The following is a 23510-nucleotide window of genomic DNA, read 5'->3' as shown; positions in this document are numbered from 1 at the left end:
CAAAACCCAAACCACAACCAAGCAGCCTGCTGCGTTGATATCTGCTGGACACCAATTATTTCCTTTGGAAGTATTCCTGGTGGCTAGTTTTTAGTGACTCTTCAAAGTCTACCTGTAGTCCCATAGTGCATAATTAAGTAAAGCGCATCTTTTAAAATTGATTTGAAGAACAGTTTCAATTATAGGCTTAGGAAAGAAAAGAAAGCGAAAGGCCACAAGGGTAAGAGGGAATTAATGGAAAGTCTTCAGAACAGTCATAGGTTGAGATCATGTACGTTCCAAAGTAATATGCGCAGGAGGCTGAACTGGACCTTTAGGTATAATCTGCATCTGTGCAAGATCGAAAAGGCTTCCTGAAGCTGCTAGACCAATATGTATTCTTTACATGACAATTTACAAAGGCCATACCTATTTGCATAAGCAAATAAAGGGAAGAAGACTCCAAGACAATGCCTAAGCCGAGTATCCTCTTCAGTCACAGGATTATACCACAACAAGATAAGACGAGAAAGCAGCTTGGCACTAATCAGCCTCCCAGAAAACATCAGCTTGGCTATGCCTTCTGCAGCTTCTGTCCTGAGTTCTGAAAACTGAAAGAAGAACTGATCATACACACAAGATACCAACCACAGTGTTTTTCACTAATACTTTATAATATTAGTTTACATTCTAGTTTGCTAATCAATTCTCTACATTCGTATATTTGCACCGGCACAGAATTCAAAGCTAGCTCAAGAGTAGTGATAGTCTGTATCCATAACAAAGTCAAGGTCATTTTCTAGGACAACTGTTTTAACATTAGACAATTTATTGCAATTACACGTAATATTCACATGTAACCTTCACATGCAACTGTAGTGGGATGGTAAACTTCCTGCAAAAATAATTTTAAAACAAAACTAAGGCAAATTTTATAGCCTTTCTTACCTCACTGTCTAAGAAACCAGAGAGAAGCTGCAGGAGGTTGTGAATCGTAGCACTCTCGTCTTCCTCCTCTATTTCTTCCTTGTCTTCTTCACAATTTTCAGTCTCACTGTGTGCACCTTCACTTTGAGAGTTATTGCCGCTTCTGGCTTTAAATGGCTCAATCCCAAAGAGCATTAGTTGATCAAAGATTGCCTTTAAAGCACTGAGCTTTACCTTTATATTATCTATTTGTAAAACCTAGGTTTAATGAGGAAAATGCATACATCATCTTACAGCAGACCACCAATGTCAACGTTAAGATATTTTGCTTTAAAAAGGTTGTTTAAATTCGGAAACTTTTTAAAATTTCAGACTTTAGGGAGGCGTTATACAAGTTTAAACCTGAATTTATAGTACAGTCTGAGAAATAGTTTATCAAGTCACCTATGCCATTTCTATTACATAAAATCAATTGAATTTCATTTATGGAGTGAGTATGCATCTGAGAAGTGTAATTTTATTGTTCAGCTTCTAAACAGACATTGGACATACAGAAAGTCTATTTGCCAGCAGCTCCGTAGTGTTAGGCACTACAGAAAAAAATACCTAACACAACCCCTGCTCTGAAATGCTGTACAGCTTAATTAAAACAAACAGTATGTAAAAAGGCAGCAGGGAGCAAGACAGTAATAAAAGTCAGCTGCAGAGGTTATTCTATGCATTATAGTCCAAATTTACATTCAAATCAAACCATAGATCACAGATTAGCCTAGAGATCCTAGATCTGTTTAGCTCAACACCCCAATTTTGATGGTAGCCCACACAAAGAATATGGGGTTTAGTACCTATAGAAATTACTTAATTCTAAAGTCTACGTTGCTAATACAATTGAAATCCTCCCTGAACAAACATACTTAAAGGCAAAGAAAAAACAATAGGACAAGCTAATTTTTTAGGAACTCAAAGTTCTACTATAGTGACTGACAATCCCATCATCTTGTCTGCGACAAGCGTATCATCTCAACACCTGCCGTCAGTTCTCTCGTGTGTACATGAACACACTCTTCAGAAAGCACGACGGCCACCTACACTTCTCTCAAAGCCACGCTCTGAAAATTTAACAGTAGTGTCATTGTTTAACTAGATCAGCATCAAAACATTTATCACCACGGTGCAAAATATGGGTATTACGGCATCCAACACCTTCCATATCCATAAATGTTTTGCTGCGCTATCTTTTGTTGGTTCGAATGTTGCTTTATCCTCTAATTACCAGCTCTTCCTTAAGCCACACAAAATTAATAATTCAGAAATTAAACCAGACAATCAAGATCATAATAATTATGTAATAGAAATGTGAAAGCAATCACAGTCACATTTTTTGTTTGATTTCCCAAGCAAAGACGACTCACAGAATCCTACTGCTTCTATTTTATGTTGTAATAACATAAATACATGACTGATTTCTCCTAGATTCGGAAGGGAAAGTCAGATCTTACAGATAAAGAATTCCTACAGACTTTCCAGACAGCAGGTGACCTGACAAAGGAAAGGCATGCTACTACCAAGATACAGTACCAGCTTGAACGGTATTAGACATCAGAAAAATCTGCACGAAAGCATACTCTCCAGATCCAGATCTTTAGGAAATCAGTAATCACTGGTTCTCAAAATAACCTAACTATGTAGAACAGCTTGTTAAAGATACAAGACTAGTTTTATTTCCTAAATCGTTCCATTTTCCCATCAGACATTTTACCTGTAACAGCAGTGCAAGATGTTTTCGGGCAAATTCTTTGTTCTGAAGGCCACAGCATCCCAAACACAGAACTGCCATATTTCTCACAGCTGGATGGACATTAGTTACGCCAGGAAGTACCTGGAAGCAATATTAGACTTTATAGTAGAAATATACATAAATTGAAAATAAATTAATGTGCTTACAAAAACGTGCTTACCCTAAAACCAGGAATAATTTAATTTGTTACAAGATTGAAAAGTGATAACTACTATATATACTCCGTTTAGATATAAACAGAAGCAGATCAACTATGCTGTTTGAAATCAGCAATAAAATAATAGCAAAAATCACATGAGTATTTTGCTCTGTGTTTGTTTTTAATACTTGTTTTTAAACTAAATTTGGTTGATCACTCCTTAAAAATAAAAAAAAAAACCAACAAAAATCCCCACTCAGCAGCAAACTTAGACTTTTAATCATAAAAGACTTTAGCATCATTTCAGAGAAACAATATCTGTTCCAAGTTGCAAAATACAGGTGCAACTTTTATGTTTTGAGAAAACAAAAAGAAAAGCCAAACTAGATATAGGGTGAAGACTACAATAGCATCATTTTATATTTTTGAATGAAGTGTTTATTGTTTGAACAACAAATAAGATACTCCAAGTCATGTAATATGTGAAAATCCAGCAGGAACAATACGAAAGCAAGATCTTGGAGAAAGAAAAGTGGAATAAACAACAGATGTGAAAATTAAAGGAAGACCTAATGAAAAAGAAAATGTTTCTGGGCAACACACTAATTAGGATTTCTAAGAATACTTCTGAAATACATCTGAAAGAAATCAAGTGTGGTTCCGCCACATTTGAACTAATCTAAACTGGTGCTGCAATTTTCTTTGCTGTTTGAATTCTAAGAATGCTCATAGTGAGTCAGGTCATCTAGCCCATCATCTCATTATCAAGAAGGATCAAAACCAAATTCCTAAAAATTTTCACATAAATGGACTAAGCAGATGCTTCTCAAGAATTCTTGTCAAGGTCCCAACAATTTGCAGTTGAGACATACCAGAGCTAAGAGGCTGTTTCTATCTACCTAATCATTCCATAATATTTATTTTTCTTGCTTAGTCTTCCTTGAAAGTTATGCAAGTGTTCACCATGCACACATTCTTCAACAAGAAATTGCACAGATTAGATATTATGTAAAGAATCAACTTTTTTTTCAGCTTGCTAGTTGCTGGCGTTATGAGGCAAACAACCAATCCATGTTCCCTTTATACATAACACTCAGGTCCTATGAGTTCTGCCTTCTCTCAGACCTTGTCCCCCCCTCTTCTCCAGGTTACAAACAGGTAACCTACTTAGTCATTCTTCATACAGAAGCTATTCCACACCTCTCCTTGCTGCCCTTCTCTTGACCACTTCCAATTCAAATACACATTTTCTAGACAGATAGGGTGAAAATTGCGGAGTATTCAGATGTGGGTGCACCATTCATATAATGGCATTTTTTTCCATTTTGTTTGCATACTTAGCAACAGTTAAAAGTCTGTGATATTTAGAAATATTCATCGTGTACTTCCTAGTTTTAATTGTGAAGAGCAGAGATTTTATCTTGTAGACCACACAAAAGGCCTATTATGCCACTGCCTTATTTTTCAATACAGGAATATTTTGGTCTTCAAAGGTGCTGAAAAAACAGAGAGGAACAAGGGAGGGAAATCCTCCCAAACATCTTTCCCTGTACACAAAATAGATGACAGAAAGGTCTATATGAAAAGCTTTTAACTAGAAAATAAAACAAAATAAAAATCCTGAAGTTCTCTTTTTAGATATCTCAACTTCATCTAATAGAAACATCTAAGTAATTCAAGTACTCACAAGGGCATTAAGCAGAAACCTAAGCACCACACTTGGTACAATATAACTCAGCACTGTTCAACATTGTCATACATTAGTCAAATATTTACCATTTTCCCATTCTATTTTAGTATCTCTCTGCCACAACCCATTCTGGCCTAGGAGCTCAGAAAAGCGTATGTGGATTGCACCTCCAAGACACGAGGATCTGGGAAGGCTTAAAATCACTAGACACAGCACAACAGATACTGCAAAGTGATTGTGAAATAACTGCAAATCATCCTGCCAGCACCTAAGGGCCAGCTGTGATGTATCTGTTTTTATTATAATGTAAACAGCATTTATTCCCACATACCAGAGATTCAATGATTTCATTAATGGTTGGGTCAATTCCTTTGGAAAGGGACATGATCTTCAGAAGTTCATAACACATCATCAGACACTTCAACAGTGTTTCAGGATCATTCTTCAGGTAGTTGAGGGAAAAGAGAAAAACATTATTAATATAAATAGTGGCTGCGATAAGGAGAATAGGAACATTAATCATAAATTTTCCCTACTCAAACAAACATTTCCTGTTCAATACACATTTGTTGTGCAAGAATATTAATCAAAATCTGTCTACAAACTATGATGAAAAGCATTCAGGTTAATGTTTTCGGTTGGAAAAACAAGACTCTTTTAGAATTCTTCAGTTACTCAAGGACAAAAGAGCAGCTTAACTGCAATTCACTATTTGATAGAGCACATCACCAGCTTCTATACATGCAGAAGGAGAATACTAATACATAAATATTCATTTTCAATTAAAAAAAAAGAGCAGGTGATACAAGGCCAAATCACATTTTCTTTTAAAACATCAAAACATAACCAGCACTTGGGAATACAGGAAGGGAAAAGACCTTCTCTACACGCATTTCTTTAATTTCAGGTTGGTCTGCTTCTTTTATCAGATCATTTTTGATCTGTTCCAGTTCAGTTATTTTCTCCTTTATTTCTGATGCTCTGTTAAAATCCTGCAGGGTAATGCATTCTTCCAAAGCTTCTTTTGCTTCAAAAAGTTTCACTTTTATTTCAGCCAGCTGAAATACAAAGTTAAAAGAAAATTAATACAATACCACAACCTTTGTGGTACTAGCTAACAATATGCTACTGACACTAGTCAAGAATATACTACTAAATAAAATGCTCTACTAGATGGATATGCTGAAAAAATATTTTTCTTGTTAACTAAAATCTGCTTACCTTAAGCTCTCGCCTTCTTATTTCAGGACCAACAGGCTGGTCACATGTAATAATTGGCTCACGAAGTTCTGATATAATTTCTGCAATCTATTGATAGAAACAGTACATTAATGCTATTAATTTTAGCTCAGATGTCAGACACCAAGCATTTAAGTTTCGCAAAATTTAAAATACTATCCTTCTGAAAAAGTATTGAACATCAGTGCAGTTTCCCTTAGCAGCTAATTCACTGCAAATAAATCCTCTGACAATACACAGTCTAATGATGAAACTCCAGCGTTTTCTACCATTCAGCTAGGTAAGCAAGAAAACAAAAGACTGTATATCCATGAATAAGTTAAGCAGTTTCTATGCCAACAGTTAACAGGCACCATCTCCTCTAAGCATGAACACATGCTTGAAAAAGAATTTCTAGTAACAAGAGCATAGTTCATTCAAAATATTCAAGCAAAGCCAAAAGTCTATTTTTCAGGAGTCAAGTTTATATAATTATGCTGTATGTGAAAACATTACTACATAAAAGATTTTTTTATAAAGGTTTTTAGTAGCTGTCTCAGCTAAAAGGAGGGAAAAGAAATTTGAAATCTGTAAATGTACATTATCGTCACTTTGAATGTTTCAGTCAAAATTGTTTGGATCTACTATGACAAAGGATTCTGGAACAGACTGTCCTAATTTGAGGATTACATTTACAACACCAGCCAAATCTCTAAAGATCTTCAGACAACCACAAAATGCAGCTATGCTCAAGAAAAAATAAAAAGCGTGGAACATAAATGCTTTTCCAAATTAAATATATTTTAACTCCTTATTTTTCTTTTCCAGTGCTTCATAAAGGTTGTCTGACACGCAGTGAAGGCAGAGTCTAGAGAACAACGAGCCTTTAGAATTACTTACAGTTTGAATCCTTTTGTCATCACCCTTAATGATACTGAGTAATCTTTCCACAAGCAGAGATACAAGCGCCGCTGAAGTTGCAGGCAGAATGAGAATCTTTTGTAAAGTAGCTAACAGGTGTTTTCTGCATTAAAGGAAAAAAAAAACCAAAACAATGTTGGCTTATTTAAGAAAATGGAAGACATAAGAGTTCATATTTTACCCACTCTGAGTTACTGTGAAGACTTTACAATACATAAGAAAAGCTTCCATACAACTATATTAACTGCTGAAGATATTTTCTTACTTAACAATGTTTGTCTTTTCCTGCTTTTACCTGATTTATCTTAATTAGAAAATGCTGAATTTTTTAAATCAGGTGTCACTACTGTCCAATGAAATGTCATACCAACAGGAAATAGTCAGAATATTAATACTGTAGAATGCTTTCATGGAAATTATCTGTCTGGAAACTAAAAAAAAAAGTTCAAATTAAACTCTCCTGCCACTCTGGCATACATACAATGCATTCCACTGAGAGTGAACTTATTGCTGTGTTTGTACTCTCAAAACTGCAATTTTTCATAAAATGCCTGTGATGGTATGAACTTCCAAATTTATTTCCTCTTAATTCACATCAAACGGCTGTTCAAATTACAGGAATGACTCAGTTAACACAGCTGAGTTCAGCTTGGCATCTAAAACATCTGTAACCTTTTAGGCCTTAGGAGACTGGGCTTAAAAACATAAGAAGTACACAGGCTACTTACTACAAATCATCTGCTGAGAAGTAATCCATTTATGTCCTTTTATTTTTTATATACTACTTTCCAAATGAACAGTCTTGTAACTGCATAATCTCAAGGATACATTAAGAAAATAATCAAATTTGTTCTGCCCAAACAATGTTGTATCTGCATTAAAATTCATTTTGCCATAAAAGCAAGCAGACAATATTAGGCATACTTTTGGGAACAACTCCATTAGAGACTGTACTTTTTTTTTCCATTAGAACTGTATTTCATCTGTTTGAAGAGGTTATTTTCCCAACAGAGGCTTTATGCCTGTCAACAGGCATGAGTGCCATAAGCTTAATAACAGAGAATTTATATACAAGTTTACCTTCCTCCCTCTTCCATGGTATCCATGCAGCCTATCATAAGAATCAGCTGCTGGCCTATAAACTCTTTGGTCATCAGGTTTTCAAAACAAGTAAAGTCTTCTCTTTGTTCTTCACTAAGAACTGGCATATTTTGAAGGTAACTGAATCCAAATAGAACAGATATAATTACTTTCAGAATCATTGTTGGAAAGTAAAAAAGAAAAAAAAAAACCACAAAAAAACCCACAGAAAAACTCCACCCGAAACCAAAAAACCAAACACCCCAACCCTGCAAAAAAAAAGAAAAGCCAAACAAATTCCCACCACTCTCCTGTCCTATAAAAACAAGTTGTTAGTTTAGTTACAAACCTTAATAGTTACTGGTTGTGTTACCTTTTTCACAGATTAACAGTTCCAGAAAGTTACTCATATTTTTAAATTCTACATACTTAGTTTGTATTTGGTAATGTACTTCATTAAAAATAGTCTTGTTTGAGAATGCAAAGAGGTGAGAAACAGAAAATGACAAATTATGCTTGTACATGTGATTTCAGTTCTGTATCCCTGCATAAAGACAGCATATTGGAAATAAATGTATACAAGTACCATTTTTCATATATACAACTACTGTTTCTATGCATATTTAGGTATTATGTATTCTTCTACATGTTCCTAAGTGTTATATCGCCCACAAGACAAAATACAAGAAAATCATTAAAGTGTGCAGTGAATTTTAAATTCTTTATCTGATCAAGTATGCCATCACAGAAAGACAACAATCTGTTGTCAGATTCACTCAGCCACATAGCACGGAAAGTGTAATCACTTTGTTCCATTTATTTATTTTTCTAGAATCGTTGCTCTTTTTATCAAAATTTTATCCCTTACTGAGAGCATGCACATTCAGAAAACCTGGAGTGAAATATATCATGTACAAAATTGAATACTGAAGATAATGTAATATATAAAATACAAATACTAATATAGAGAGAGAGAGCTTTGCAGACACTTTTCAGCAACAGCTCCTTAAATTTATCAAATTTTTAAAATTTCTTCAGTTAGGACAAAAGCTTTGCATGTAGCTACTATTTAAGAATATCTGAAATTACAACATTGGCAGCTGTTCCTGATCATTTAATAATATTACCTGCACCAGATAATAGTGAAATATTTAAATGAAGCTCATCATCCTGCAATTTTTTCTCAAATATCAATGACTTGCAGTTTCTTACTCTTCCTAACTGATACTCTCCCAGTGCAAATAAAGACTTGGTTTGTACACTTACAAATCTTACCCAAAACAACGAGTGGCACAGCTCACCAACAAACAGTTTAACAGTTGATACTACAAACAAGTACTATCAAACCCAATTGATCTTACTCAGCCTCTTCCTGAAGGGGTGATAAATGAAGGCATTTTGAGTAAGAAAGGACGGAAAAAAGGAAGCTTTTCTTTTAGAGAACAAGTGTTTTATGGACTCTTAAATTAATTAGGAAGGAATAAATTCACACCCACCAGACTGGATGCACATTTCAAAATTAAGGAAGCACAGACACTTAATTTATTAAATGTTCATGAAACATGTTAACACATTCCACATCAAAAAGTGGCAATGGTTTCTAGAAGTGCTACTAGCATACTACGCCCCACTGAAGTGAGAAAAGAATATGCACATTTTTAATTGGAAACATCTATCAAAACAATGCACTTTTCAGTAGAACTTATTCGTAATAATTTCAGGAAGCTTTGCTGTACATTTTGCAAGTACAATATCTCAGTTAAAATTTTGTCAGCATTCTCCATTTTCACAAGCATAAATTCTGTTCAACTTTTACATTAAGATAAAGTATCCCATTGAGATAAAAAAAATTACCTTTCTTCACTTTAGTAAAAAGATTCACTTAAAACATTCTTCCCTCCCAATTAAATATTGTGTAATTGGCTCATTTAGCAGTAAGTGTCACTGCCCTCAAACTTAAGTTTTCAGGAAGCGTGCCTGCCTGAGCAGGAAAAAAAGAGAAGGGAATGAACTTTTGGTTTCAAAACACTTCTCTTAGGAGCAGCAGCCAGATTTTGCTTTATTATTACAAATGACAACACTGACAAAAGTATTGGTTTCTAAATCCTCTAAAAGCCTCTTTCTGCAAGCTCTTTGCAAACACACAGCAACCTATATAATAACAGCTGGACAAAAGGTAGCTGCATATTACAGAACAATTATTCTATTATCTTAAATGGCAAAGAATCATATTATTGATCTAGCAGTCCATCTTGCTGATAATTCATGAGAAAGGACACTCTAAAAAATGTTTTCAAGTTATAAGTTTACTTTTCACAGTTTTTGTTTACAAAAAGTAAATCCTCTCCAATATCTTTTAAGAAGTTTAAAAAAATAAAAACAAACAAAAAAATCACTGTTCAAGAATAACTTTGGCTTTGGAGGAAACCTGCATAGATAAGTAAAAAATACTTTACTTTGAAAAAAAAAAATCTATTCTAGTGGCAAGAGATTTATTTTTAAATACAATGTACCTTAATAAATAATCTGCGTATATAGCTGGTTCTGGCAACATTTGTTCTAGTAGATCTTCACCTTCTTCACCTTTTGATTTTAGATATTCACAAAGACACCTCCAATATAACACATTCTCAGCTGTTAAATCTTCCAGTGGAATCAGTTTTCTTAAAAAAACAAACAAACAAACAAACAAAACACAATCCCCAGAGATATAAATAAAATAGGGTCAAAGATGACAAATGCACAGAAATAGATAATTTCCTAAGAAGAAAATAAAATCCGGTCAAAGGTATTGCCCCCAGAAACACTTAAAAACAAAAATAACTTAGAGTTCTCTGAGCCTCTCACTACACAGCACTTCTCAGTATTTTAAATCAAAGCAGTTCGTAGCAGTTTGCAGAAAGATTCTGCTCAGCCCTTCAGGCTTCCTAGAGCAATGACCCAAGTGCTTTAACTGTGTGAAACACTGTTATCACTGGACAAGTTTGGAAAGCTGAAGTCCATTAAACTGCAGAAATGTTAAAATTGCATTAAATTATTTTTTCAGCTTCTGTTTATGAATTGTTTCTCCCATTCTTATTACAAGAGCTTCACACAATAGCTGAATGGCAATCACAGTACGTCAAATGCAAAAAGGCTAGAACTGCTTCTCAGCATCTCTGTGATCTCATCTTCCATTTATCAGTCATAGGATCCTCACTCATTTTTATAATCATGGTCTTTTCCATGCCAAGCATGGCATACAGTGTTTGTTTTCAGTAGCAAAGCATTAAGTTGCGCATTAATTCTACCTCAAACAGAAAAGACAAAATGATCCCTGTCAGCTGTACTTTTCACTCGAATCCCATTTTACTTGCAAATTTTGGTTTTCTTTTAGGTCACTTACACACACACACACACACAAGAAAAAGAAAGATAACAGAAAACCTAGCAATAGGTAATTAAAAATTAATCATTTTATGGCTTCCCATTAATTTGACAAATCTTTATTTTAAAAAAATTTAACAAATAAAAATCATAAACTTCAAAACTCTAAGCACTTATCATACTGGTACTGCATCACTCAAGCTGTAATCAGAAACATCATACACTAACAAGCTTAATATTTTCCATAAATCAAAAAACTTCATCACAAACTGAATAGTTTCACTCACTTCTCAAAACATTATTAGTCTAACAGATCTACTACTTTAAAAAACTGTTAGCCCAGCCTCTCAGAATGGGAGCCTCATTTTGTGCAGGATCAAAGTCAGACTGACAAGTCCTTAACTATATTAATTTTTCCTTTGAACCTATCAAGATATTGGCACATTTCCAGAGCCTGCAAGAAAGTTATTTCACAACTACCAATGATTTTAAAGCCAGAGAGGCCCCAATCTATAGCTTTGGAGTACAATGCATGTAGCATCTACTGACTTCAAAACATCTGTCTTCTAGAATGCAAGACACTTCGTATGACGACATTACATAATTTCCCCCAAAACACTGTATGAGATTGTGTCATCACTTTTTAATCAGTGACAATTTGTCATTTAAATTTATCATCCGAGATTAGACCCCTACCACTGTTAATAATCATTCCTCTCTGGTTGCCTCAGTTAACTCAAGCTGTTTCTTCTCACACCTTTTTGCCTATCTTCTAATTTCTTGTTTTCCTCATGCCTTCATTTTTGCTTTACAGATCTTAATAGTCATCATGTCATTTTCTTCATACCTTAGGAGCACACCTGGTCAAATTCTACCACACATTAACACTGGAAAAAAAAAATCTCCTAAGATACCAACTTCTGTCAAACTCTGTAAATACAAGTAAAATACCTCCAAAAGGCAGCCAACAAGAAACATGAGCCAAATAAGCCCATTCTGATTGCTTGTCCAAACAGTTCATGGATAACTGAACCAGCCCCACATTGCACTGCCTCTAGCTCAACAAAAAGGATAAACAGAAGCCAAAAAGGACCAGGAAATGTGTGAAAAAGACCAGAAGCATTACTGAGAGGGACAAAGACTTGGAGGAAAGAAGCTTTGCAGTATCACAGGTCAAAAGAAGAGATGAAGGTACAGTTGTGGGGTGAATTAGAGCCTTGCCTTTACTGTAAGCTGTAGAGACAGCACAGGAAATAAAACAAATTACATTCTAAGTTATTCTCATAGAAATACTTTAGTGGATTAATTTACTGCCTCATCTTAAATTCTAAGAGGGTGATTTTTGAGGTGTTCAGGAAATAAAGTCAAAGACATTTTTCATTTCTTCCTCTTGCTTATCCGGCACTATCATTTTCAGTGGGTGAACATAGATCTTTGGGAAAATAAAAACACATATCCAAAACACTTCAGGAAGCAAACACAAGGAAGACGTTGTGGCTTACACCACAACATCAGTCTTTCATCGCAAGTAATAGTTACTCTGCTTCCCATTTAGATATAACCTTTAAGTTAATATTCTTACACAAAATACTAATCTCTTGCAAATGAAAACTGATCTGCATACCTGCTGTCAAGGTTTTTACAGTTCTTAACAAAGTCATGAAGGGGAGATAATGAAAACAGAGCATTTAGTACTGGCATGGCCACTTCTGGGCAGTTTTCCACATCCAGTCGGTGAAGCATTTCTAAAACATCCCCTTCAGTCAATCGTAACCAGGCTTGAAGCAGCTTCTTTTTCACTACCTCCTTAACAGCATCTAATAACACGGGAAGATAAACTGTTTAAAATGTTAAATGTCAAAAAATACCATGTCTTCAACATACTTTCCACATATCATTTTTCTACAGAAGGCTTTCTGGAAAAGAAGTTATTATACAGTTGAACTTAACATTACCTTAAGGAAAGAAAAAAGAAAAAAAAAAAAAAACCAAACAAACCACAGTTAAACAAGAACTACCTATGGAGCTCTACTATACTTTTTGGAGTAATGTCTTTTTTTTCTCCACAGGGAATAAAAAAGACCTCTATCCAAAAACTTTTACATCTAAAATCAACATCTCGGCTCACAAAACCCTACAAATTATGAACTCTTGTAGAGAAAGGAAATATTCTGGGGAAGCGTTGTTATATACTCTCTGTTTCAGGCACCTAGAAATTGGCCACTTCTGGAGGCAGAATACTAGTGCATAGACCTTTAATCTGAACTGCCACACAGATTTCTTGTGTTAATTCAATTATTCAACTGGATTACAAAATTTACATTAAAATACTCTTAAGTCCTTCCTCCCTATTGCCATGATGAACAAGTAGTTTCTGGATTAGTAGAATACTATTTAATCAAGGACAAAAGTATTTATGGGAACATCTAGAACACGCACATCAGTAATACAGACACACAGATTTAAGCAGGGAAGTAGAAAAGCTAATAGTCTGGTAGAAGTAAAAACAAAATAACCATGGAGTGATACCAGTATGGTCTTAGGACCTTTTAGAAAATAATATCCAATATAAGGGAAACAAAGTTAATGCACACTGGCAACATTCATCTTTCCTCCTATGTGTAACTTATGATAATAAAGAGAGCAGTTAAATATAGTAAAGAGTTCAAAAAGAGCTGTAAAAAGGCCTTGAAAGAGCTAATTTAAGGTCCTAAGAATGAGAAGCCTCTCCAGAAAGGTTAAAAGCAGTAGTAGAACTTAAGAGAATGAGTGGAGAATTGACAGTTGAATGCACCCTGGAAAGAAGAACTAAGCAGAATTTGGATTTATATATTCTAGGTCTAACTATAAACCAATCTGAAGCCGATATGAAAAAACATCCAAAATTTCAACCTAGCAATTGAATAAAAGCAAGTTCCTCTCTTGTTAGCTTCTTACTCAAAGATGCAAATTCGATAACAATATTCAAGTTTATAGAATTTGCAAAACAGATCAAAATGAGGGAATACTAGTGGAGGTACATCTATAAATGCAGCCAATTTGGACCATAATCATCTTCTGCCCAGCAAGGACCATACTGTACCAATGAATCAGTAACACTACATACCCTGGCAGATATCTGCCCTTGTGATTCTAGGTGTCAAGAAAAAGAACAAGTCCTCAATAGCTAGGAAGAAGAACCATTCTAAGGAAGAGATAGACACAGAGAAAGTATCTGCTCTGGATCATAAAAGGCAGTTCTTTAGGTCGAACACCTCAATGTTGCTGAAATGTAGACTACACAGAAAGGCTGTAGCTTCTCAGTAAGGGAATACAACAAATCCTCAGTCCTGACAAATGAAGGATCATAGGAAAAAAATAATGAAGGTGTGCTCCCCTCTAGTTTTGAAAAATTACTACAACCCAAGAGGAAAGAATTATCTGTCAAGATCAAGTGCTATTGAGGGGAGATGGTGGCATCCAGCAAACAAGCAGCAGCTAGTTAGGCCAAAGAGCAAACTAGTGTACTGATAAGAAACAGTAATTCAGAACATGTTTTTTTTAGTACCGGACTTCAAAAACAAAACCTGACAAACTTCATTAGAGTACTATGAAACAATTATGGGTAGGTGGGCACAACTGCTAATTAAAACTTGTTATAGAGAAGGAGGACTTCTTTTCAAGTATAGTTCTATACAGCATAAGAAAGCACTCCGCTGATCCTCTCCTTCTTTGCTTTCAAGAACATATTAACATGATCCCCAACTAGCCAAAGAGAAAGGCAGATAAAAAAGCCACATGCATACATGGCACACCTTTAAGAGATCCAGTTACCAATTAACACAGTAATGCTGTTCTCTAAGTGAATATCCACATAGATCATGTTTCTCACAGTTCACAAGCAGCACATCACCAACCAAGGAAAATTCTCAGAGCAAAATTTGACAGGTCTTAGTACAGAATTACAAAGAAAGTACGTGGATAACACAGTAGCACTTAGTAAAACTGGCAGCTTTTATTGTGAAATTCATGTATATAATTGCTTCTGTTAAAAAAAAACCACTATGTTCTATGTAGGCAGGCCAAATTTGTCTGTCTTAAACACATGTGACCTTTAGATCTTTTGGCAACATCACCACACACAATCATAGGTACATACTGAATGGCCCTTTATATAAAAAGTTACATAATTAAAAAAGACATCAAAAAGAATAAAACTGCTTCATGATGAAATTAATGAGGGTCAATCAAAAATTCATTAAAAAAATCAAGCTAGTTAAATGAAAAACTAACCAGTAGAGAAGATTTCTCTTCAAAAGCACATAGCTATTCTCTTTTAAATGTTTGTACTAAAATGAAAGATGATCTCTTACCAGATCTGTCATTAAGCCCTTGCTGCAACAATTTTACCCTCTGTGCTATTGACAGGGCTCTCATGTGAACTTTTTCTGCCAAAACCTAAAAAAAAATGATACTGAAATATATTTCTGCAAGTGATAACAATTCAATTCATTGACTACCTGTGGTTTTAAACTCTCAGTTTTATCTATCTACAGAAATTGTAAGTCAATAAAAGCCTGTAATATCGATACCATCAACATTGTACCAGTACAGTAACAAGCAGATTCTTGTGCAGAGAAGAAAATAAAGTTAAAATAGTTTAGAAACTTGGCAGCACTGCTTGAGTGCAATAACTGGATACGAAAACTATTCTCTCCTTAAAACTCCAAAAGCAATGAATACATGCAATGAAATGACCAAAGTATGTACTTTACTAAAATCTACTAGCAGAGATTCAGTTAAAAAACAGAATTTAATCTAAATTAAGAAAGACAAGAAGACAGTTCTGTGTGAAAAAAATGAACATTTTGTTTTAAGATCTTGTCCAAGATGCCTGCACAAGAAATACACATGGTAGCGTAATTTCTGGCCCTTACCTCTGCATGTAAACATACAGAATGGTTGATCCTTCTCAAAATTGGAATACCAGAAATATGCAATTTTTTTTTTTTTAACACTGGTATTACTGTGGTTCTAACCTTACTTAATTATCTATTGTGTAATAACTAAGAAGAAAAATTGTTTCGCAAATGTTGCAAAATGCATGGACAGAAAACAATATTGCATACATAATTTATATTTTTACTCTCTCATCCTGAATAGCCAAGTTCTATCACAAAAATAATTCTATCAAGCAAGTTCTGCAGTTGAGTTCAGGGGTTTTAACTTGAAAACTTGTGTTATCACTCCCCTCAAAATTCTGGTAAGTGAAAATAAATTATTCAACTGTTCTTAGTGTTTAATCAGTGAAATATAATAAAAGATTTAAAGTCTTTCTCCTAAGTCAGTCTTTGAAATTAATATTAAGTGATCCAATTTACCTCATATGCCAGCTTCCTGACTGCTTCCTTTACATCCATAGTGCGGCCTACAATTTTTGGCAAAGTCCTTGCTGATGGAGCAATACATGACAGCACTGCACGCCTCACTTCTGAATTTGAATCATTTTCAAGCAATGTGTTGTAAACTGAAAGTAAAAAAAAAAAAAAATCATAATAATGTTTTTATAAGAGTTTGAAACATTATAGAAAAACAAAAAAAAACCAATTAAAAAATAGAAATCAGCAGTTGTTATTAACTCTCCCACTCCCCACATAGCTCATACAAATTTAGGTAACAGTTTAGGGTCAAAACCCTAAGATTTTATGGCAATTGCATGCTGAGCCATGATCTCAAAAGAAATTCAACTACAAAATTAATATTTGCAATCATAAGTAGGATCTTCAGTTAATAACTCAAAACAACTCTAGATCCCATCTGCAAATAACCACTTTGTCATTTACTGGCCACGAAAAAAAAAGTTTCCAAGTGTGAGTTCCTTAAGACTCCAGTTCTCTGGTTATACATCCCCATTACCTTTCAGGTGAATCCTCAAATTTTCCTACAAATGGAAAATTGTGATGTCCATTAAGCCTACCAAAACTCAAAAATAAAATCTCTCACATAATGCTTTGTGTTGAAATTTATGTGCTCCTATATAGGCAACTTATAAACAAACACTTAGAAAATATAATATCAAAGAAGGTACCTTAGAAACAAAAAACCCACCCAACTAATAACAAGCTTTTCACAAAGGACAGTATATTAGGTTAAGCAGGGCTTAATTTACAAAACTATCGTCTGGCTACCACTGGATGGAAGCAGAGGCTTAGTCAAGAATCATACTATACACAGAGAAAACCACAAAGGGCACAAAAATAGCATCAGGAAACTTGAGTTCCAGAGATGCTGATCTCTTAAAGGAAGAGATCCATGAATAAGATGAGATTCAGAGGAAAGAAAAATTAAAAAAGTAAAAGCCCAAATAAACCATAGGTCAACAATGCCAGTAGCCAGTTTGCCTCTCACGGGGTTGACAGCCATAATGTGAATCACAGAACATTCGGGGTTGGAAGGGACTTCTAGAGAACATCTAGTCCAACCCTCCTGCCAGAGCAGGATCCCCTAAGGCAGCCACACAGGAACGCATCCACGTGGGTTTTGAAAGTCTCCAGAGAAGGAGACTCCACAACCTCTCTGGGCAGCCTGTGCCAGGGCTCTGTCACCCTCACAGTAAAGAAGTGTCTCCTCATGTTGAGATGGAACTTCCCATGTTCTAGCTTAGACGCATTATTCCTTCTCCTATTACTGGGCACCACTGAGAAGAGACTGGCACCTTCTTCTTGACACCCACTCCTCAGATATTTGTATACATTAATAAGATCCCTTCTCAGCCATCTCGTTTCAAGGCTAAACAGCCCCAGTTCCTCAGTCTCTCTTCATAAGAGAGATGTTCAAGTCCCTTCATCATCCTCGTAGCTCCCCATCAGACTCTCTCCAACAGATCCCTGTCTCCCTTGAACTGGCAAGCCCCAAACTGGACACAGGATTCCAGGGGTAGTCTCACCAGGGCAGAGTAGAGGGGGAGGAGAACCTCCCTAGACCTGCTGGACACACTTTTCTTAATGCCCCCCAGGACCACATTGGCCTTCTTGGCCACAAGGGAACATTGCTGTCCCATGGACAACTTACTGTCCAGTAGGACTCCAAAGTCTTTCTCTGTGGGGCTGCTTTCCAGCACAATGACCCCTAATCTGTACTGGTGTCTGGTGTTATTCCTCCCCAGATGCAGGACTCTACACTTGTCCTTACTGAACTTCATGAGGTTCACCTTTGCTCAGGTCTCTAACCTGTCCAGATTTCCTTGGACAGCACCACAGCCTTCCTGTGTGTCAGCCACCCCTCCCAGTTTTATATCATCAATGAAGTTGCTAAGGGAACTCTCTATCCCCTCATCTAAGTCATTGATGAAAATGTTGAACAAAACTGGACCCAGTACTGATCCTTGGGGAATCTGACTGGCCACAGGCCTCCAACTTGGCTCTGTGCTGCTGATCACAACCCTCGGAACTCTATTGTTGATCCAGTTAACAATCCACCTCACCACCCAATCATCTATCCCACATTTCTTGGGTTTTCCTATGAGGATGTTATGAGAGACAGTATCAAAAGCCTTCCTGAAGTCAAGGTATATGACATCCACTGCTCTCCCTTCATCTACCCATTTGGTCACACTTTCACAGGAGGATATCAGAGTAGTCAAGCAGAACTTCCCCTTAGTGATTCCATGTTGGCTACTCCTGATAACTTTCTTTTCTTCCATTTGGTTAGAGATGGCCTGCAGAATGAGTTGCTCCATCACCTTTCCAGGAATGGAAGTGAAGCTGACTGGTCTGGTGTTTGCCTGGGTCCTCCTTCTTGCCCTGTCTGAAGACTGGAGTGACACTGGCTTTCTTCCAGTCTTCAGACACCTCTCCCATTCTCCATGATTTTTCAAAAATGATAGGGAGGGGCTCAGCAACAATATTAACCAGCTGTGTCAACCCACATGGATGCAACCCATTGGGCCCCATTGCATTGGATTTGCATGTTTTCAGTTGCTCCAAGAGGTCTGTAACCAAATCCTCACTGACCAGTGAAGAGTCTTCCTCACTCCAGTTTTGCTTCCTTATGTCTAGTGACTGGGATTCCTGAAGGCTAGTCTTAGGAATAAAGACTGAGGCAAAGAAGGCATTCAGCAATTCTGCCATCTCTGCATCCTCTGTTATCACATCTACTCTTCCTCTTCTCATTGATGTACCTGAAAAATTTCTTCTTGTTATCTTTCACCTCACTAGCCAGATTAAGTTCCAAGAGACCCTTGGTCTTTCTTTTTGAGTCTCTATACACTCTGGCAGCATTTCTATAATCCTCACGATTAATCAGACCCTTTTTCCACATATTGTAAATTTCCTTCTTCCATTTGAGTTTTTCTAGGAGCTCCTTGTCTATCCATGCAGATTGAAAAATTTCTTCTTGTTATCTTTCACCTCACTAGCCAGATTAAGTTCCAAGAGACCCTTGGTCTTTCTTTTTGAGTCTCTATACACTCTGGCAGCATTTCTATAATCCTCACGATTAATCAGACCCTTTTTCCACATATTGTAAATTTCCTTCTTCCATTTGAGTTTTTCTAGGAGCTCCTTGTCTATCCATGCAGATCTCCTGCCTCCTCTAGAACCCAACAAGGTCCAACATCGCACCTCTCCTCGTTGGTTCTTCAACCATCTGCAGCAGAAAGTTGTCATCAATGCACTGCAGGAACATTTTATACTGGTTGTGCTTGGCTTTGTGATCTTTCCAACTAATACCAGGAGGACTGAAGGAAGATATCAGGAAGAATATCAGGAAGATGAGTGCCAGAGCGCGTGATCTTGAGGCTACTTCTAGCTGCTTGTAGAAGGCCTCACCTGCAACTTCTTGGTTTGGTGGTCTGTAGCAGACCCCCACAACAGTATCTCCCATGTCTGCATGTCCCTTGATTCCTAGCCATAAGCTTTCAACACTATCGTCACCTCCCCCTGGGTTAAGCTTAATGCCTTCCAGTTCCTTAAAGAGCAACTCCACCACCTCGCCTTGTCAGTCTGTCCTTCCTGAAAAGTACAGAGCCATCCATTATCACATTCCAGTCATGAGATATCCCACCATGTCTCTGTAACTGCGATGAGATCATAGCTCTGTGACTGCATGCAGATTTCTAGTTCATCCTGCTTATTCTCCATGCCTCTTGCATTTGTATAGACGCGTCAGAGACTTAGTTGATGAGCAGCTGTTACTGTTGTGGCTGCTTTATCTATTTGCCCTTTGAGCACAATGGCACCCACATTGCCATGTTGGACCCCATCCCCTGCATAATTCAGTTTAAAGCCTTCCTAAGTCGGCTGGCCTAGCCCCAAAGATTCTCTTGCCTCTTCGAGACAAGTCTATTTCATCCGACCCTAGCAGGTTATAGTCATCAAAGAATGTCCCATTGTCGTAGAAGCCAAAACCTTCACGATGGCAGCAATTACGTAACCAGAAATTAATGATCATTACTATTCTATATCTCACTGCCTCCTTTCCTGGTTGGTTGTTTGGGCTTTTTTGAAGCAAAATTATTTTTCTATTATCATCTCTATTCATCATCTCTATTCATCTAAGTGGTTTTGTAGAAACCCAATTCAATTAACAAAAGGATCCTTAGAGGGTAACGACCCAGCAAGTATGTATCATATCTCCATCCCAGTTCGCAACGCACTGTTATGCTATGTTCAACAAATAGAATAGTCTGGGCCCAATATCATTTGTGTGTCATTTAATCCCAAGCAGATTTCTTCTTCAAGTTCTCTCTTTTTCCCTTGAACATGTTGCCAAAAGTAGCAACTTAAAAGAAAGAACTCTCTAAATCAAATGATAGTCTACGAAGCAAATATTGGTTTATTAGCAAAGTTGGCCAAGTTTGGATGCTAGATGAAACTAGTATACCGCATTGCAAAACTGTAACATATTTATTTTGTAACTTATTAGTATAAATACACCTAACTTGCCACTAGTTCTACAATTACTGGTTAGTGATAACTGTTACAATCACTATTGGTTAGGTAGATTTAAATTAGAACACATGCTTCTTGCGGGCGTGGGGGGGCAAGTTTTCAGCACTCTGAATTGAGTCAGCAGTCATAATCTCCCACTGCTGCATTTAATGTTGGCTCACTTTCAGACTTTCATAAGCAACTGTTGATGTTTTGGTACCCTCTAATCACCATGACAAGGGTTTTGACTAGAAAAGTCCCGCTTAAGTCTGGTTCCATACACCCCCAAGGACGAATAGCTTGTTAAAACCTTCTAAACAACAGTCTACTTGCTATCTCCAGATGCACACTATCTTCTTCTTTTTCTACTAACCAGCTGGAAAACTTCTTCGTCACCTCTTCCTGTACTTGAAGCAGTATTCTTTGAAAGACTGATTTACCACTCAAGGCAGTAAAAACTATTCTGCCACCCTTACAGCAACAAACATAAACAGCTCTTGCACCTACAGTCTCATACGGCAAAGCACTCCGCAGCTTAAGAGGTATTAGAAGAATATCCTCTAAGACTTGCTTACTCAGTGGATAAAAATGTTTTAAAAGTAACATAAACCAACAAAAGTTCTTAAACAAAGAAAAGAAACAATAGTACTTACTTTTAACAACAGGACAGTTTTCATCCTTAGGATCCTGAAGTCTTGCCAGGGCCAAGACAGCTTGAATTCTTACATTGGAAAATTTATCTTTAAGTCTAATCAGCATAGCTTCATTAATTTTATCAAATAAGTCATCATCAATCTGGGCATTCTCTGGCATAGTTCCCAAAATCTTATTAATGAGCTGACATGTTCGAAACCTAACTGCATGGCTGTTCGCATTATGAGACTTGGGGAAAGAAAAAGAAGAGTATTCTTATAATCACACCTTTCTCATTTCCAACATAAGGCTACTCATATGAACAAGTAACTAGCTAATATTCTACACAGTACAACAAATATGCACTCTGTATTTCAAAAGCTTTTCCTGTATAAGCTTGGTTTTAGTAAGATTAAAAAGTCACAGAACTGGAAGACAATTGTGGCCCATCACTTATATCAGTGGCACTTTACGTAATCAGCAATGCCTTCACAAAGGAAGAAACTATACCACACAGCGCAGACTACAGTACATTAGCTAACTTACCACTCTGTCTCCATAAAATATGAGAAGAACAAAAGAAAATATATTAGCCATAATTACTAGTGATCTTGGCCTAATCCATAATTTTTCATTTTCAAAAAACTAGTTTTAGAAAATGTAATTCTGCTTGTGTTTTCATGCTTCTTCCTACATAACACTTGCAATAAGCAGAATGGAGTAACACAGCTGCCAATTATGCTTGCATAAAAGATCTTTTAATATTTTTACTTATCAAAGAAACAGTATAAATTCATTTCCATCACGCTTACACAAGTGCCTACAATAAAGCATTCGAAGACACAAATGACAGCCATATAATAAAACAGTTTATATTTTCTCATGCTTCGAACTTTCAAAACCCAGTTGTTGGGCTATTGGTAGGGGCGTAGCGGGTTTTTTGGGCTTGGGAGGGAGTTGTGTTACCCAAAAAGCACCAGCTTTGCCTTGCTTCTACTTTTTAAGTTCTAATTTGTATCATCTTGAGCACCAGTAAGTTCTCCCAACTAAATGAAGTTTCAGTTTGTTACATTGAATATTTTAAATTGTTACTGTACCTCAAGCAGAAAGTTAAGCATGGCATTTAGAAGTAAATTATCTTCTTCTCCCTCCTCACTACCATCTTCTTTCTCCATTTGATAAAATGAAGTAACAAATTTAGCCACAAAATTGATCACTTGTTCCACTGCTGGTTCCCGTTTGTAGACTATCATAGCATACTTAAGGAAATGAATGAATTTCTCATGAAAATCTTCCTTATCTTCCAACTAAAATAAATAGATAGATAAATAAATAAACAAACTACCTGGTTCTTCTTTCAAAGGCAGTATCACAGAAAAATAAAATAAATGGGTTTACAGTTGACAGCTTCCATTTAGTTTAAATGCTGAAGCCAGCAGTTAGGGCACACCCACCGTTGTGTGCTCTTCACTTGGTATTTTACTTTAACTCCACGCCAGGCATGTGTCTTGATTGCTGGGCTCTATTTTAGAGCTTACATTTACCCGCTAACAGATTTCAGGACAGCAATCGACACCCTCATCCGTTACTCTCCTGTGTCACTCGGGTGTCTCAGGTACCCAAACACCTTCCAGCAACATCAGTACTACCTGCCGGGGGCTATCCTTACAGCTGTGCCGGCAGGAGAGCACTCTTTACAACAGCTTAGCCTGTCAGTTGGGGTTTGATTTCTCGGGTGTTGCTGGTTTTTGTTTAAGGCGCACACTGGCCTCGACGCTGGTTTTAGGGGACACACGGCCGAAGAGGCCCCCTCGCCCTCCCAGAGAAGAGCGGAGCCGCGGCTCGGCGCCC

At 36.6% G+C, this 23510-nt stretch overlaps 1 protein-coding gene across 1 annotated transcript; it reads right to left on the bottom strand.

The window, feature by feature from the left end:
- Positions 1-408: 408 nt before the first annotated feature.
- On the bottom strand, positions 409-22966 carry LOC104267032 (condensin complex subunit 3-like; the record flags this gene model as incomplete). The annotated part of the gene is made up of 14 exons (XM_009879309.1): positions 409-590; positions 928-1164; positions 2666-2785; positions 4865-4975; positions 5412-5591; positions 5755-5841; positions 6652-6775; positions 7753-7893; positions 10266-10415; positions 12743-12935; positions 15471-15555; positions 16479-16624; positions 21680-21908; positions 22757-22966. Coding segments are annotated over 14 exons (2195 nt in total), but the record flags the coding sequence as incomplete, so codon positions are not given.
- Positions 22967-23510: the final 544 nt, after the last annotated feature.

The sequence above is a fragment of the Apaloderma vittatum genome, unplaced genomic scaffold (assembly GCF_000703405.1).
Source record: "Apaloderma vittatum isolate BGI_N311 unplaced genomic scaffold, ASM70340v1 scaffold8972, whole genome shotgun sequence".
NCBI classification, from domain to species: domain Eukaryota; kingdom Metazoa; phylum Chordata; class Aves; order Trogoniformes; family Trogonidae; genus Apaloderma; species Apaloderma vittatum.
The sequence above is the reverse complement of the archived record's forward strand: the minus strand, read 5'-3'. Positions and strand labels throughout refer to the sequence as shown.